The sequence below is a fragment of the Arachis ipaensis genome, chromosome B5 (assembly GCF_059453495.1).
Source record: "Arachis ipaensis isolate K30076 ecotype BB chromosome B5, ASM5945349v1, whole genome shotgun sequence".
NCBI lineage: Eukaryota > Viridiplantae > Streptophyta > Magnoliopsida > Fabales > Fabaceae > Arachis > Arachis ipaensis.
Genome location: NC_142440.1, coordinates 47846260 through 47862335, shown reverse-complemented (window position 1 = coordinate 47862335; position 16076 = coordinate 47846260). Strand labels below are relative to the sequence as shown.

General features: G+C 37.7%; 1 protein-coding gene and 1 non-coding gene across 2 annotated transcripts; both read left to right on the top strand.

Annotated features, from left to right (window-relative positions):
- Positions 1-462: 462 nt before the first annotated feature.
- Positions 463-3870, top strand: LOC107641891 (uncharacterized). The gene is made up of 6 exons (XM_088489097.1): positions 463-888; positions 984-1059; positions 1480-1614; positions 2647-2743; positions 2990-3042; positions 3418-3870. Exons 3-6 carry the CDS (start codon positions 1583-1585, stop codon positions 3539-3541), a joined length of 306 nt encoding a protein of 101 aa, XP_088345223.1. The 5' UTR covers positions 463-888; positions 984-1059; positions 1480-1582; the 3' UTR covers positions 3542-3870.
- Positions 3871-14412: 10542 nt separating this feature from the next.
- LOC148564089 (small nucleolar RNA R71) lies at positions 14413-14520 on the top strand. The gene has a single exon (XR_015884013.1). It is a non-coding gene; the product is annotated as a small nucleolar RNA R71 (small nucleolar RNA).
- Positions 14521-16076: the final 1556 nt, after the last annotated feature.

Sequence of the window (16076 nt, the reverse complement as noted above, 5' to 3'; positions counted from 1 at the left end):
TAACAGTGTTGAGAGAAAACTAAGAGAGAAAACTAAACAAATCACTACAAGAAAAAAGGCCTATCGGCATACTTTTTTCTTGCCACGCTTTTAAAGCATACCCAAAAGTGGTCAATGGCCACGCTTTTGCAAGGGTGGCCACTGATTTGTGATTTGGCCATGTTTTTTTTTCACGCTTAAAAAACGTGGCCATAGAAGAAAACTGGCACACTTTTACGTGGGTGGCTACCAATTTGTATTTTGGCCACGGTTTTTTTTGCCACGCTTTTAAAGAGAGAAACCAGCACACTTTAAAAGCGTGGCTAATTTGTCTTCTAACGGTGACATTTATAAAGCGTGCCGATATGCTGTGCGTACCAAAATTTAATTTCCCACCCCTTCTTTTCACACTTAACATTTTTGCTAAGTTAACTAAGTGATCACAGCACATATATTACTACATACACACTTCACTTTTAATTTATTCCCAAATTCACTTTTAACCTAAGATAACCATCGCGATGAAGCAAGCAGCCGTCGTACCCATCAGCAAGCCGTCGCACCAAGTTCATCACTGCAGATCGATCGCCGTCGCACCACCCAGCTCGATCGCCATCGCACCAATGTTCATCTAACCGTCACACCCAGCCCTTCATCTAACCGTCACACCCAGCCCTCTCTCTGTCACACCCAACCCTCGCACCATCAACGGTCTCTCGCAAACGGTCGAAAACCCTCGCAAACCCAACCCTCTATGTCTGTCTTTGTCTCAATGGTCTCTCCCTCAATCGGTCTCTCGGCGTGCCCAGGCATCGGTGTGGCCTCCTACTCGCAAACCCTCGCAAACCCAACCCTCTGTCTCTGTTTCAGTGGTCTCTTCCTTAATCGGCACCATAAACACACTGCTAAGTCTTTTTACACAAACCAGAAAACAAGTCATGAAAGAATAAAAAAATCAAGGTTGTGAACGAAATTGGTAAAACTGTGTCTGAAAATGTTTTCAGGATCCTCATATTCATGTTATACATACCAAGGTAACGAGATCTTTAGAAAGATTCTGAGGAATTGAAGAAGAAAAAGGTAAAGAAGCACAGTCCAAACTTTGATTTTCTTTCTTTTCATTTTGTATGTTCTCATTCTATTTTGGGTTAAACCTATTCAATTGTGTTAATGAAGGTTCCCTCTGTTGTTAAACGTTTCGTATGCTTCAACACTGAAACCAATCATAACGGTGTTTTGTTCTTCATGGGGCATGTGTAGCCACCAAATGGCAGAACAATGAAATAGACGAAGGGAACAAGGGTATGAAATTCTTGTTTCAGAAGAAAAAGAAGAAAAAAAAAGTAAAAGATCTTGAAACTGTTGTTCTTGCACCAATGTTATTGCTCCTTGTGTCTTTGTTTCCTTCTTTGTTTAATATTTTAAGTTCTGTTTGGGCTCCCCTTGCCTTGTTCTGATAATTATTATTTAGTTAGTTAAATCCATGTTTTAATTTTGCAGAATCTAACCCTGGAGCACTATACAAACTACAAAGCCTCAGATCTTGAAACTGTTGTTCTTGCACTTGTAGATTTGCAGCTCAACACCAAAGCCAGTTCCCTGAATGCTATATGTGAAAAGTATAAACAACATAAGGTAAAAATTTCGTGTTTACTATCTTCACTAATAAAAGTAATATCCTAAATTAGTTTTCAAGGGAATATTTTATTGGATATTTTAATTTTTATTAAATTTTAATTATTAAATTAGTCTTTGAATTTCTCCAGGTTATATTGCTTACTACATGAATGAACTAATTTGAGAATTTAAAAATTTTTAAGGACTTTTATTAAATAACGTATAAAGTTATAAAATAATTTATATAAAGATTTGTATAATATCTTTAGCAAAATTTAACACATAAATGATCTGTGTAACAAAATACTAAAACATTGAGGCTAATTTTCGTAATTAAAATTTGTTTGGTATGGAAGTGTTTGATTGAATAATCTATATGAACTAATTTGGGTATTCTTATTTAATAACTAAATTGGTGAATTAATCGACATATAAATGCTTATAATATTAGAGTTCGTTATGGCTATTATAGTCCATGAAAATGAGTATTATACAGCGCATTGTGCTCAACCCTCACCTTAAACACTACAAGGTAAGTATTTTTTTGTCTGTTTCCCTGTTCTTGTGATAAGGGCCATTATTTTGGAAACTTAAGTATTGATGCTGTGTTGTGTGCCTTTGTTTCTCTGTTCCTGTGATAAGGGCCATGAATGAATCTGATTCGTTTTTGTATGTTTAGTAAATTCACCTGGTACCTAGTACAATGACTGAGATTATGGGACTTGCAAAGGTGGGAAATTCTACATTGTTATGTGCCATTTTAGGTCTTAAAACAACTTCCTTTGTCCTTGCTCAATAATAAATATATTTGTATGATTTAAGCTAAATTGGAAATTATGAATTTTTTTTCTTTCGGGTAATTTGCATCCTTCTACCAAGACCTCTGGTGAAGAGTTTGTGAAGGGAACAAAATCACACTTGTCTTACAGATTGTATGTTTTTTCACTGGCTGTGATTTCTGTTTAACATTCAAATTGAGGTTAATCTGCTTAGTTATAATAAATTTATGCTCAAATAGATTTGTATTAACTTTTCAAACATATGAACCAGTGTTATGGTTTTGTGTACCGAAACCAATGCCTGCTATGTGGAGCAAATTGATGGCATTCCTAAGTTACAAGGTGGTGTCTCCTCTTCTGGAAAAATGGTTAGTAAGAGTAGCATTCTTTCTTCATTACTTTTATGATAATTGATTTATCTTCTTAATAGATCCTCCTAATTGTTTCTCTTAATCTGAGGCAAAATACTCTTTCATTCAATACCTCTTGACAAGATTGAGTAAGGTTTAGATGTTGCTTTCCAATTTAAATTTCCTTCTTTTTCCAATTAAAATCTCCTTATTAGCCGTATGTAGCCCGCAAACATAATTTGTAACTGTGTCTTCTCCTCCCAGTTTGATGATGGCTTGGTTTCGACATTCCATCGGCATCATACTCTGAATCATAGGTGAGTATACTTTTCCTTGAGAATTGAATTTTATGCCTAGTTAGGATCCTAGTTCTGATTGAGTGTGCGAGAAGATAATCTAAGTAGTTGGCCTAGTAGCATAGTTCATAGATATGTAACAGCAGGTGGTTTATAATTCTTTTTTGTTTTCCTTATCTTTTTAGTCATCTAGTTTTTATTTATTTTTTATTATAAATAATTAGCACTGGATTTTCAAGATATATTTCAAACCCTAAGCACCAGCTCGGGTTATTCTCCTCATCTGCTCTCTTAAACTTCCTTCGATTACACAACACACCAACCTAGATCTATTCTTATCTTCTCAAATTTCAGATCCAAGGTTTCCATATAATGCTATTCATTTTTTAATTTCAGATCCAAGGTTTGCTTGCTGCGTTATTGGCTATTGATTATTCAGTGGATTCAATTTGTTGATGTGCAAAAGAAGGCAGCGGCAGCGGCTAAGAGAGGAGGCAAGGTGGCTGCTTTGTTGAAATAATTATGTAGGTGTGAAACATGAAGCATTCATGCTTGGAGCTTCCAAGGGCAAGCACACAAACAAAGGATTTGATATTTTCATTACGACTTCACCAATACTAGATCTGAATGAGAAGCTTATTGTGTTGGGGCGAGTCGTCAAGGGAAATTAAGGATGTTCAGGTGACTAAATTTGCTTTTCGTTGTTATGTCTGTGTCCTTTTTGTTCATCCTTATCCTTTCCCATTTAGTTAAGGTTTTCTACACATATTATCATGTCTAAGAAGTTAATGATTATCATTTTTATCGCTAAATTTAATCAAATAATTAACTTCAAATGTGTTGTTTACTACATATATTTGTTTTAAAATTTCATTTCATTACCATTTGAATAGATAAGTTCATATTCTGACTTGATGCTGTATTTTGGAAGGAAATTACATCAAAGCAATTTCAATATTAGTTATTTCACTTATAATCTTTCTTATTTATGAGAAATAATGATTTAATGTCAGCAACCTGTGTAAAATCTACCATGGGTTTCATTATTAAGCTTCATATTCAATGTTACATTACCCGGTGCTAGGAAATTGAAAAAAGTGGATATAGATGAACATTACAAACCTAAAGTCTCTATTTGGGGTTTTTTTCATATTTTAGCTGCCATATTTACTCTCTACTGTATTAGTCACTAACCAAATTTATGCTTTGCATCTACTGTTGATTTAGTTTCTCTATATTTTTTGGCAATCTTTTCGCACTATGTCAGAATCATTTAGATGCATATTGGAAGCGGAAAACAGTTAATTATTCTCTATATGTTTAGTTTCTCTATACACTACTAACTTTTAATTTGTAGAATATTCTCTCTGTTACAAATATACATCTCAGCCTCTACTGTTGATTTAGTTTCTCTATATTTTTTGGCAATCTTTTTGCACTGTGTCAGAATCATTTAGATGCATATTGGAAGCGGAAAACTGTTAATTATTCTCTATATGTTTAGTTTCTCTATACACTACTAACTTTTAATTTGTAGAATATTCTCTCTATTACAAATATACATCTCAGCCTCATTGTTTTCTTTGCTGAATTCACTTTTCCTTAATTATTAAACTATTGATCCCTATCATTTTTCACTGTAATTAAAAGTCACAAGACCAAACCATAAGAAGTTAAATGCAAAAATTAACACAAACACAAGAACTTTAAAATTACTAACTGTCATTTGTTACAAGATTTTAGTCAATATGCATGTAACATTCAATTGTACCACTGAATGAGTAGTATGAGTGTATCATATGCTAATTTTCTATGTTGGACACCAGACAAGCATGCCAATGAAATAACTGTTGTAGGCCTATCTTCATATATAAATTTATGTGTATTACTTTCTTGTCCAACGTTAGTAGAATAGTAAAAATAAGTTGTTCTTAACTATTGAAACTACTTGTTTTATTATTTAATGTAGGTTCAAGCTGGGGCCAAGGGTACTGAGAGCATGAACTGGGATGCAATGGTTATGCAGATGTATAAATCAATATATTCATAAACTATATATATTTGCATTGCATGATATATTTGTAATGAATCTTACTCTTACCAAAAGATTTAGTTAGTTCATATATATAGAATTAAACAAAAAGCATTGCATCATTGCATCATTGGTATGTATCCAGAATAATCAGTTGTCTAAATATATTGTTTTTATTTTTTTCAAATTTTCTAAAATAATACCACATCTTTTTTTAAAGTTCACCCATAATTTTTTTTAAATTTGATGAGGATATAGCCACCCTACAAGTACGCTTTTGAAGCGTATCCAAACCCAAACCAACGGGCACACTTTAAAAGCATGGTTATATGTTCACTTTTTGGTACACTTTTCAAGCGTACCTATAGGTTAAGACCTACAGCCAAGCTTTTTAAGCGTGGCAAGAGATGAAAGTGTGCCAACATTAAAAGCGTGTCGATAGATCTACAAAAGCGTACGGCTGGCAGATATGACCCTTTCAAAAACGTGCCGATAGCTCAAAAAGCGTGGCGAAAAGTTATCGGTACCTTTTTTTGTACTTTTTGGCACGCTTTAAAAGCGTGGCAGAAAGCTTATTTTCTTGTAGTGAATGCCTCCTACTACTATATAAAAACTACCCTAATGATATGCTATCCTCTACAATGTTTTCCCCTTTCATTATGAGCTTCTAGTATCAGAATTGGGCCTCCAAGCCCTCAACAATGCGAGTCACGTGCGTTTTTAATGAAGGCATGCGTGGGTACTTGTGCGTACGCACAGATGTGTGCGCACGCACATTCGGCCAAAATCTCAGGTTGTACATACGCACAAGGGGTTGTTCGTACGCACACTTTGCGATGCTTTAGATGATCGTGCGACACGCAAGATGCCGCGTGTGCACGCTTTGCTCTGCTTTAGTGCCTGTGCATACGCACAAAGGCTTGTGCACACGCACACATCACTTTGCTCTTCTCCTTTGTTTCTTCATACTTCCTCCTCCTTGCATGCTCCTCTTCCATTCTCACTAAGCCATTCCTACCTTATACATCTAAAATCACTCACAAACAACATCAAGGTATCGAATGGAAGGCACATGGAATAAAATTGACTAAATTAGGCACAAAAGAGCATGTTTTCATAATCAAGCACAATTTAGGAGGAAAGCTCAAAAGTATACTATTTAATGGGATAAATGTAGGTTTATATGATGAAATCCACTAAATTTCAACCAAAAATCATCATCAAATCTGGATTCATCAGTTATCCTGTAGATCTTAGTCAGACGGATAGAAAAGTTAATTGATTGTTTAAATGCATAAAATTGGGATAAGATGGAATTACTATGTTTGATTATAACCAGTGATAAGAAGATGCTTATGGCTTGGAGATGCTTTGTTCTTCTGGATTAATTCCGGTCTTACTGCCTTCTTCAACTGTGAATGATTTCTTCTATGGCAGGCTGTATGTGATTAACGTCTTTTTTAAGAGATTGCTAATACTCCTCCAGATCTGAACCCCAGGGTTAGTGCGGATCCAGTCTGATTGAAGGTGAAGCTCCTGCAGTTCATTCTCTTTGGTGATCCTACTCAAAATGCCACAGACAAGGTCGAATCTTTCGGATAAGAGGATGTTGCGCCTTGGTTCTACCTCTACCAGAAAGACTCTAATCTCCCCATACCTCGGCTGAACTGATGTTTCGAGAAGTCCCCAACAAAATCGTGGATTAGCCATCTAAGAGATGTATAATCAAGCTAGTGGTTCATCATTGTTCGATGAAAGACTCACTCTGAACCCATGTAGAATTATTCTACTAGAATGAGATAACCTTGTGCCAGTTTAACACATTCATATTGATGAAGAATGAAGATCCATCTTAGAATAGAGAATCGAACACGAATTGAAATAGAATCATAGTACTTTATTAATCCACAAAACTCAGCAGCGCTCCTCCCCCCCTCAACCTAGGAGGTTTAGAAACTCATACTGATAGAAAATACAATAATAGAATTCAAAAATATGCTGGAAGAGCTCGTGTGTTTATGTGATCTTCTCTCTTAAATACTAAACTAATGACTAAGGATTACATAAAAAGGGTAAAACAGTCTTTTAATGCTAAAATCCACTTCTGAGGCCCACTTGGCGAGTGTTTGGGCTGAGCTTGATTGAGATCCACCTGCTAGGAGGCCTCTAGGGTGTTGAATGCTGGCTAGGGGGTCCTTCTTGGGCGTTGGAACGCTGGCTACTCCCTTGTAGGCATTGGACGCAAGAACAGAGCAGAAGGCTGGTGTTGAACGCCAGTTTTGGGCCTTCAATTCTGAAAAGCCCTGGATGTTAGCTTTTCATAGCCGTTGAGAATGCTCCATTTGGACTTCTGTAGCTCTAGAAAAGCTTATTCGAGTGCAAGGAGGTCAGATCCGGACAGCATCTGCAGTGCTTTCTCTGCCTCTGAATTAGACTTTTGTTCCAACTCCTCAATTTCAGTCAGAAATAACCTAAAATTGCATATAAACATATAAATTCAAAGTAGAATCCAAAAATGTGAATTTTGCACTAAAACCTATGAAAACTTAATAAAACTTAAACAAAAGATACTAAAAACTATATGAAAATGATGCCAAAAAGTGTATAAAATATCCGCTCATCAATAGGCATGTGGTATAATGGAAGGTTGATTTTCAGGCACCGAGAGTACCTATGTGAGGAAACCAACAAATTAGAAACTTTCCTACGCACTCAACTGCTGGGAATGGAAAAGGCCAAGACAGAACACTAGTAAGCAACCTCACCAGAGTCAGGAGGGCCCGACATGTAGGCAATATGGAAGGGATCACACTGGTAGACCTTGTTATTTTGGAATGAGGGTCTGCTACAACTGTGGTGAACCGGGGCATATAGCAAGCAGTTGTCCAGAAAAATCGGTACAAGGAGTAGCTAAATTGCAACAGCTAGGAAGAGTATTTACAATGACTGCTGGTGCACGAAATTGTGATCATCAATGGCGCCAACAACTTGGTACGCACAATTGTAATCTCAACTCTTTGTCACAACTCCGCACAACTAACCAGCAAGTGCACTGGGTCATCCAAGTAATAAACCTTACATGAGTAAGGGTCGATCCCACGGAGATTGTCAGCTTGAAGCAAGCTATGGTCATCTTGTAAATCTAAGTCAGGCAAATTCAAATGGTTATGGAGAATTGATAATTGAAAGATAAATAAAACATAAAATAAGATAGAGATACTTATGTAATTCATTAGTGAGAATTTCAGATAAGCGTATGAAGATGCTTTGTTCCTCCTGAACTTCTGCTTTCCTATTGTCCTCATCCAATCATTCATACTCCCTTCCACGGTAAGCTTTATGTTGGGTTTCACCGTTGTCAATGGCTACCTCTCGTCCTCTTAGTGAAAATGGTCCAAATGCGCTGTCACCGCACGGCTAATCATCTGTCGGTTCTCGATCATGTTGGAATAGGATCCATTGATCCTTTTGCGTCTGTCACTACACCCAACACTCGTGAGTTTGAAGCTCGTCACAGTCATCCCTTCCCAGATCCTATTCAGAATACCACAGACAAGGTTTAGACTTTCCGGATCTCAAGAATGCTGCCAATTGATTCTCGCCTATACCACGAAGACTCTGATCTCATGGAATGGAAGGCTCGATTGTCAGGTGAGGCAACCATGCATCATGAACCAGGAGGCTAAGAGATACACACTCAATCGAAGGTAGAACGGAGGTGGTTGTCAGGCACGCGTTCATAGGTGAGAATGATGATGAGTGTCACGGATCATCACATTCATCAGGTTGAATTGCGAGTGAATATCTTGGAATAAGAATAAGCTTGAATTGAATAGAAAAACAATAGTACTTTGCATTAATTCATGAAGAACAGCAGAGCTCCACACCTTAATCTATGGTGTATAGAAACTCCACCGTTGAAAATACAAAAATGATAATAGTGTTCATTGACTTCGGCCCCAGAGGGGAAACCAGAATGACCAAGTTTAAAGTATCCAAAGTATATAGCAAAAGGTCCTATTTATAGGAAACTAGTAGCCTAGGGTTACAAAATCAAGTAATTAATGCAGAAATCTTCTTCCGGGCCCACTTGGTGTGTGCTTGGGCTGAGCATTAAAGCTTTCACATGTAGAGACTTTTCTTGGAGTTAAACGCCAGCTTTTGTGCTAGTTTGGGCGTTTAACTCCAGCTTTTCTGCCAGTTCTGGCATTTTGACGCTAGAATTTTTATGCTGACTTGGAACGCCAGTTTGGGTCATCAAATCTCGGGCAAAGTATAAACTATTATATATTGCTGGAAAGCCCAAGATGTCTACTTTCCAAGGCAATTGAGAGCGCACCAATTGGGCGTTTGTAGCTCTAGAAAATCCGCTTCGAGTAAACGGAGGTCAGAATCCAACAGCATCTGCAGTCCTTTTTCAGCCTCTGAATCAGATTTTTGCTCAGGTCCCTCAATTTCAGCCAGAAAATACCTAAAATCACAGAAAAATACACAAACTCATAGTAAAGTCTAGAAATATGATTTTTATTTAAAAACTAATAAAAATATAATAAAAACTAACTAAAACATACTAAAAACATACTAAAAACAATGCCAAAAAGCGTATAAATTATCCGCTCATCACAACACCAAACTTAAATTGTTGCTTGTCCCCAAGCAACTGAAAATCAAATAGGATAAAAAAAAAGAGAGTATACTATAAATTTCAAAATATCAATGAAACTTAGCTCCAATTAGATGAGCGGGACTAGTAGCTTTTTGCCTCTGAACAGTTTTGGCATCTCACTTTATCCTTTGAAGTTTAGAATGATTGGCATCTATAGGAACTCAGAATTCAGATAGTGTTATTGATTCTCCTAGTTCAGTATGTTGATTCTTGAACACAGTTACTTTATGAGTCTTGGCCGTGACCCTAAGCATTTTGTTTTCCAGTATTACCACCAGATACATAAATACCACAGACACATAACTTGGTGAACCTTTTCAGATTGTGACTCAGCTTTGCTAGAGTCCCCAATTAGAGGTGTCCAGAGCTCTTAAGCACACTCTTTTTTTGCTTTGGACCACGACTTTAACCGCTCAGTCTCAAGCTTTTCACTTGACACCTTCACGCCACAAGCACATGGTTAGGGATAGCTTGGTTTAGCCGCTTAGGCCAGGATTTTATTCCTGTGGGCCCTCCTATCCACTGATGCTCAAAGCCTTGGATCCTTTTTATTTTACCCTTGCCTTTTGGTTTAAAGGGCTATTGGCTTTTTCTGCTTGCTTTTTTTTTCTTTCTTTTTTCATTTTTTCGCCAATTTTTTCTCTTCTTTTTTTTTCTGCAAGCTTTTCACTACTTTTTCTTGCTTCAAGAATCATTTTTATGATTTTTTAGATTATCAATAACATTTCTCCTTTTTCATCATTCTTTCAAGAGCCAACAATTTTAACATTCATAAACAACAAATTCAAAAAAATATGCACTGTTCAAGCATTCATTTAGAAAACAAAAAGTATTGTCACCACATCAAAATAATTAAACTAGTTTCAAGGATGAATTCGAAATCATGTACTTCTTGTTCTTTTGTGATTAAAACATTTTTATTTTAAGAAAGGTGATGGATTCATAGGACATTCATAGCTTTAAGGCATAGACACTAAGACACTAATGATCATGTAGTAAAGACACAAACATAGATAGAACATAAAGCATAGAAAATGAAAAATAGAAAAATAAAGAACAAGAAAATTAAAGAACGGGTCCACCTTAGTGATGGTGGCTTGTTCTTCCTCTTGAAGATCTTATGGAGTGCTTGAGCTCCTCAATGTCTATTCCTTGCCTTTGTTGTTCCTCCCTCATGACTCTTTGGTCTTCTCTAATTTCATGGAGGAGGATGGAATGCTCTTGGTGCTCCACCCTTAGTTGTCCCTTGTTAGAACTTAATTCTCCTAGGGAGGTGTTGATTTGCTCCCAATAATTTTGTGGAGGAAAATGCATCCCTTGAGGCATCTCAGGGATTTCATGATGAGGAATTTCCTCATGCTCTTGTCCATGAGTGGGCTCTCTTGTTTGCTCCATTCTTTTCTTAGTGATGGGCTTGTCCTCATCAATGAGGATATCTTCCTCTATGTCAATTCCAGTTGAATTGTAGAGGTGACAAATGAGATGAGGGAAGGCTAACCTTGCCAAAGTAGAGGACTTGTCTGCCACCTTGTAAAGTTCTAGGGATATAACCTCATGAACTTCTACTTCCTCTCCAATCATGATGCTATGGATCATGATAGCCCAATCTATAGTAACTTCAGACCGATTGCTAGTGGGAATGATTGAGCGTTGGACGAACTCCAACCAACCCCTAGCCACGGGCTTGAGGTCATGCCTTCTTAGTTGAACCGGCTTCCCTCTTGAATCTCTCTTCCATTGAACACCCTCTTCACAAATGTCTATGAGGACTTGGTCCAACCTTTGATCAAAGTTGACCCTTCTAGTGTAGGGGCGTGCATCTCTTTGCATCATGGGCAAGTTGAATGCCAACCTTACATTTTTCGGACTGAAATCTAAGCATTTCCCCCGGATCATTGTAAGCTAATTCTTTGGATCCGGGTTCACACTTTGATCATGGTTCTTGGTGATCCATGCATTGGCATAGAACTCTTGAACCATTAAGATCCCGACTTGTTGAATGGGGTTGGTGAGAATTTCCCAATCTCTTCTTCGAATCTCATGTTGGATCTCTAGATATTCACCCTTTTTGAGCTTGAAAGGGACCTCGGTGATCACCTTCTTCTTGGCCACAACTTCATAGAAGTGGTCTTGATGCACCCTTGAGATGAATCTTTCCATCTCCCATGACTCAGAGGTGGAAGATTTTGCCTTTCCTTTCCTCTTTCTAGAGGTTTCTCCGGCCTTTGGTGCCATAAATGGTTATGGAAAAATAAAAAGCAACGCTTTTACCACACCAAACTTAGAAGGTTTACTCGTCCTTGAGCAAAAGAAGAAAGAAAAGAGTAGATGAAGAAGAAATAGAGGAGATGGAGAGGGTTAGTATTTCAGCCAAGGGGGTGAGTAGGGTGTATAATGTGTGAAAATGAGGGAGTGAAGATTAGTTTATATAGGAGTGGAGAGAGGGATAGGGTTCGGCCATGTATGGATGGGTTTGGGAGGGAAATTGGTTTGAATTTAAATGGTGAGGTAGGTGGGGTTTTATGAGGAATGGATGTGGATTGGTGAAGAGATTATGGAGAAGAGGGTAGGATTTGATAGGTGAGGGGTTTTTGGGGAAGAGGTATTGAGGTGATTGGTGAAGGGTATTATGGGGAAGGGTGTTATGGGAAGGTGTGAAGAGGAGAGAGAGAGACGAGGTAGGTGGGGATCCTGTGGGGTCCATAGATCCTGAGGTGTCAAGGATTTCTCATCCCTGCACCATATTGGCATGTAAACGCCCCCTTGATTGCCAATCTTGGCATTTAACGCCAGCTTTTCTCCCCTTTCTGGCGTTTAAACGCCAGCTCTATGCCTATTTCTGGCGTTTAAATGCCAGTAAGCTTCTCCAGGGTGTACTGTTTTTAATACTGTTTTTTATTCTATTTTTTCTTTTTTAGTTATTTTTGTGACTTCACATGATCATCAACCTACAGAAAACATAAAATAACAATAGAAAATAAATAGATATAATAAAATTGGGTTGCCTCCCAACAAGCGCTTCTTTAATGTCAATAGCTTGACAGTGGGCTCTCATGGAGCCTCACAGATACTTAGAGCATGATGATGGCCTCCCTATACCAAACTTAGAGTTTGAATGTGGGGGCTCTATTTGACTCTGCATTGAGAGAAGCTTTTCATGCTTCCTCTCTATAGTTACAGAGGGAGATCCTTGAGCTTTAAACACAAGGGAGTCCTCACTCACTTGAAGGACCAATTCTCCTCTGTCAACATCAATCACAACTTTTGCTGTGGCTATGAAGGGTCTGCCAAGGATGATGGATTCATCCATACACTTCCCAGTGTCTAGGATTATGAAATCAGCAGGGATATAGTGGCCTTCAACCTTTACCAAGACATCCTCTACAAGTCCATAAGCCTGTTTCCTTGAATTGTCTGCCATCTCTAGTGAGATTCTTGCAGCTTGTACCTCACGGATCCCTAGCTTCTCCATCACAGAGAGTGGCATGAGGTTTATACTTGACCCCAGGTCACACAGAGCCTTCTCAAAGGTCATGGTGCCTATGGTACAATGTATTGAGAACTTTCCAGGATCCTGTCTCTTCTGAGGTAATCTCTGCCTAGTCAAGTCATCCAGTTCTTTGGTGAGCAAAGGGGATTCATCCTCCCAAGTCTCATTACCAAATAACTTGGTATTTAGCTTCATGATTGCTCCAAGGTACTTAGCAACTTGCTCTTCAGTAATATCTTCATCCTTTTCAGAGGAAGAATACTCATCAGAGCTCATGAACGACAGAAGTAAATTTAATGGAATCTCTATGGTCTCGGTATGAGCCTCAGATTACCATGGTTCCTCATTAGGGAACTCCTTGGAGGCCAGTGGACGTCCATTGAGGTCTTCCTCAGTAGAAATCACTGCCTTTCCCTCCTCTATGCATTCGGCCATGTTGGTTAAAGTTATGGCCTTGCACTCTCTTTTTGGATTCTCTTCTGTATTGCTTGGGAGAGTACTAGGAGGGAGTTCCGTAACTTTCTTACTCAGCTGACCCACTTGTGCCTCCAAATTTCTAATGGAGGACTTTGTTTCAGTCATAAAACTTTGAGTGGTCTTAACTAAATCAGAGACTATGGTTGCTAAGTCAGAGTGGCTCTGCTTAGAATTCTCTGTCTGTTGCTGAGAAGATGATGGAAAAGGCTTGCTATTGCTAAACCTATTTCTTCCACCATTACTGTTGTTGAAGCCTTGTTGAGGCCTCTGTTGGTCCTTCCATGAGAGATTTAGATGATTTCTCCATGAAGGATTATAGGTGTTTCCATAGGGTTCTCCCATGTAATTCACCTCTTCCATTGCTGGATTCTCATGATCATAAGCTTCTTCTTCAGATGAAGCTTCTTTGGTACTGCCTGTTGCTGCTTGCATGCCAGACAGACTCTGAGAAATCATATTGACTTGCTGAGTCAATATTGTATTCTGAGCCAATATGGCATTCAGAGTATCAACTTCAATAACTCCTTTCTTCTGAGTTGTCCCATTATTCACAGGGTTCCTTTCAGAAGTGTACATGAATTGGTTATTTGCAACCATCTCAATGAGTTCCTGAGCTTCTGCAGGAGTCTTCTTCAGATGAAGAGATCCTCCAGCGGAGCTGTCCAATGACATCTTGGACAGTTCAGACAGACAATCATAGAAGATACTTATGATGCTCCATTCAGAAAGCATGTCAGAAGGACATCTTCTGATCAATTGCTTGTATCTTTCCCAAGCTTCATAGAGGGATTCACCTTCCTTCTGTCTGAAGGTCTGGACTTCTACTCTAAGCTTACTCAATTTTTGAGGTGGAAAAAACTTTGCCAAGAAGGCATTGACTAGCTTTTCCCAAGAGTTCAGGCTTTCTTTAGGTTGTGAGTCCAACCATGTCCTAGCTCTATCTCTTACAGCAAAAGGGAAGAGCATAAGTCTGTAGACCTCAGGGTCAACCCCATTGGTCTTAACAGTGTCACAGATTTGCAAGAATTCAGCTAAGAACTGATGAGGATCTTCTAATGGAAGTCCATGAAACTTGCAATTCTGTTGCATTAGAGAAACTAATTGAGGCTTAAGCTCAAAATTGTTTGCTCCAATGGCATGGATTGAGATGCTTCTCCCATAGAAGTCGGGATCAGGTGCAGTAAAGTCACCAAGCACCTTCCTTGCATTGTTGGCATTGTTGTTATTTTCGGCTGCCATGGCTTCTTCTTGTTTGAAAATTTCTGTTAGGTCCTCTACAGAGAATTGTGCTTTAGCTTCTCTTAGCTTTCTTTTCAAGGTCCTTTCAGGTTCAGGATCAGCTTCAGCAAGAATGCCTTTGTCCTTGCTCCTGCTCATATGAAAGAGAGGAGAAGAAAGTATAGAATCCTCTATGTCACAGTATAGAGATTCCTTGAGGTGTCAGAGGAAAAGATGAATGGAAGGATGAGGTAGAGAGGAGAGAATTCGAACTTATCAAGAGGGATAGGGTTCGAAATGCACATTGAGGAGGAGTGTTAGTCCTTTAAATAGAAAATGTTAGAAGGGGGAAGAATTTTCGAAAATAATAAAAAAAGATTTTGAAATAATTAAAAGAAATTTTGAAAAAAATTGATTGGTGATTTTCAAAAATTAAAATTGAGAAAGTAGTTAAGTGATTTTGAAAAAGATTTTGAAATCAGAAATAAAATAGATATGATTGAAAATCATTTTTGAAAAAGATGTGGTTGAGAAGATATGATTGAGAAAATCTGGTTTTAAAAAGATATGATTGACAAATAATTAAAAAGATTTGATTTTTAAAATTAATGCCTTGGCTAACAAGAAATTTGAAAGATATGATTCTAACATTCAATTATTGAACCTTTCTTAACAAGGAAGAAATTTTTGAATCACATCTCTAATTGTTAGCAAGGATTTTTGAAAATAGTAAAAAAATAAAAAAAATGGAAAGAAATTGATTTTGAAAAGATATGATTGAAAAGATATGATTTGAAAAAGATTTGATTTTGAAAAATTATGAAAATTTGAAAAAGATTTGAATTAAAAACAAAATCTTCCCTCTTGTGCCATCCTGGCGTTTAACGCCCAAAATGCTACCTTTTTGGGCGTTTAACGCCCAGCCAGGTACCCTGGCTGGCGTTTAAATGCCAGTTTTCCTTCCTCACTGGGCGTTTTGAACGCCCAGCTTTTTCTGTGTAATTCCTCTGCTACATGTTCTGAATCTTCAATTCTCTGTATTATTGACTTGAAAGGACATAGTTTTTTAAAAAAAATTGAATTTTTAGAGAATAATAACAAAATGAAACTAAATCATGAAGAACTAAGATCAAATAAACAATGCATGCAAGACACCAAACTTAGAAATTTTC

Excerpts from the sequence above, each read along its gene's own strand:
- LOC107641891 (XM_088489097.1), top strand. The coding sequence starts at position 1,583 with ATGCTATATGTGAAAAGTATAAACAACATAAG. Across the intron at positions 1,615-2,646 it reads AAAAGTATAAACAACATAAG|TGTTATGGTTTTGTGTACCG; the intron begins GTAAAAATTTCG and ends CATATGAACCAG. Across the intron at positions 2,744-2,989 it reads TCTCCTCTTCTGGAAAAATG|TTTGATGATGGCTTGGTTTC; the intron begins GTTAGTAAGAGT and ends TTCTCCTCCCAG.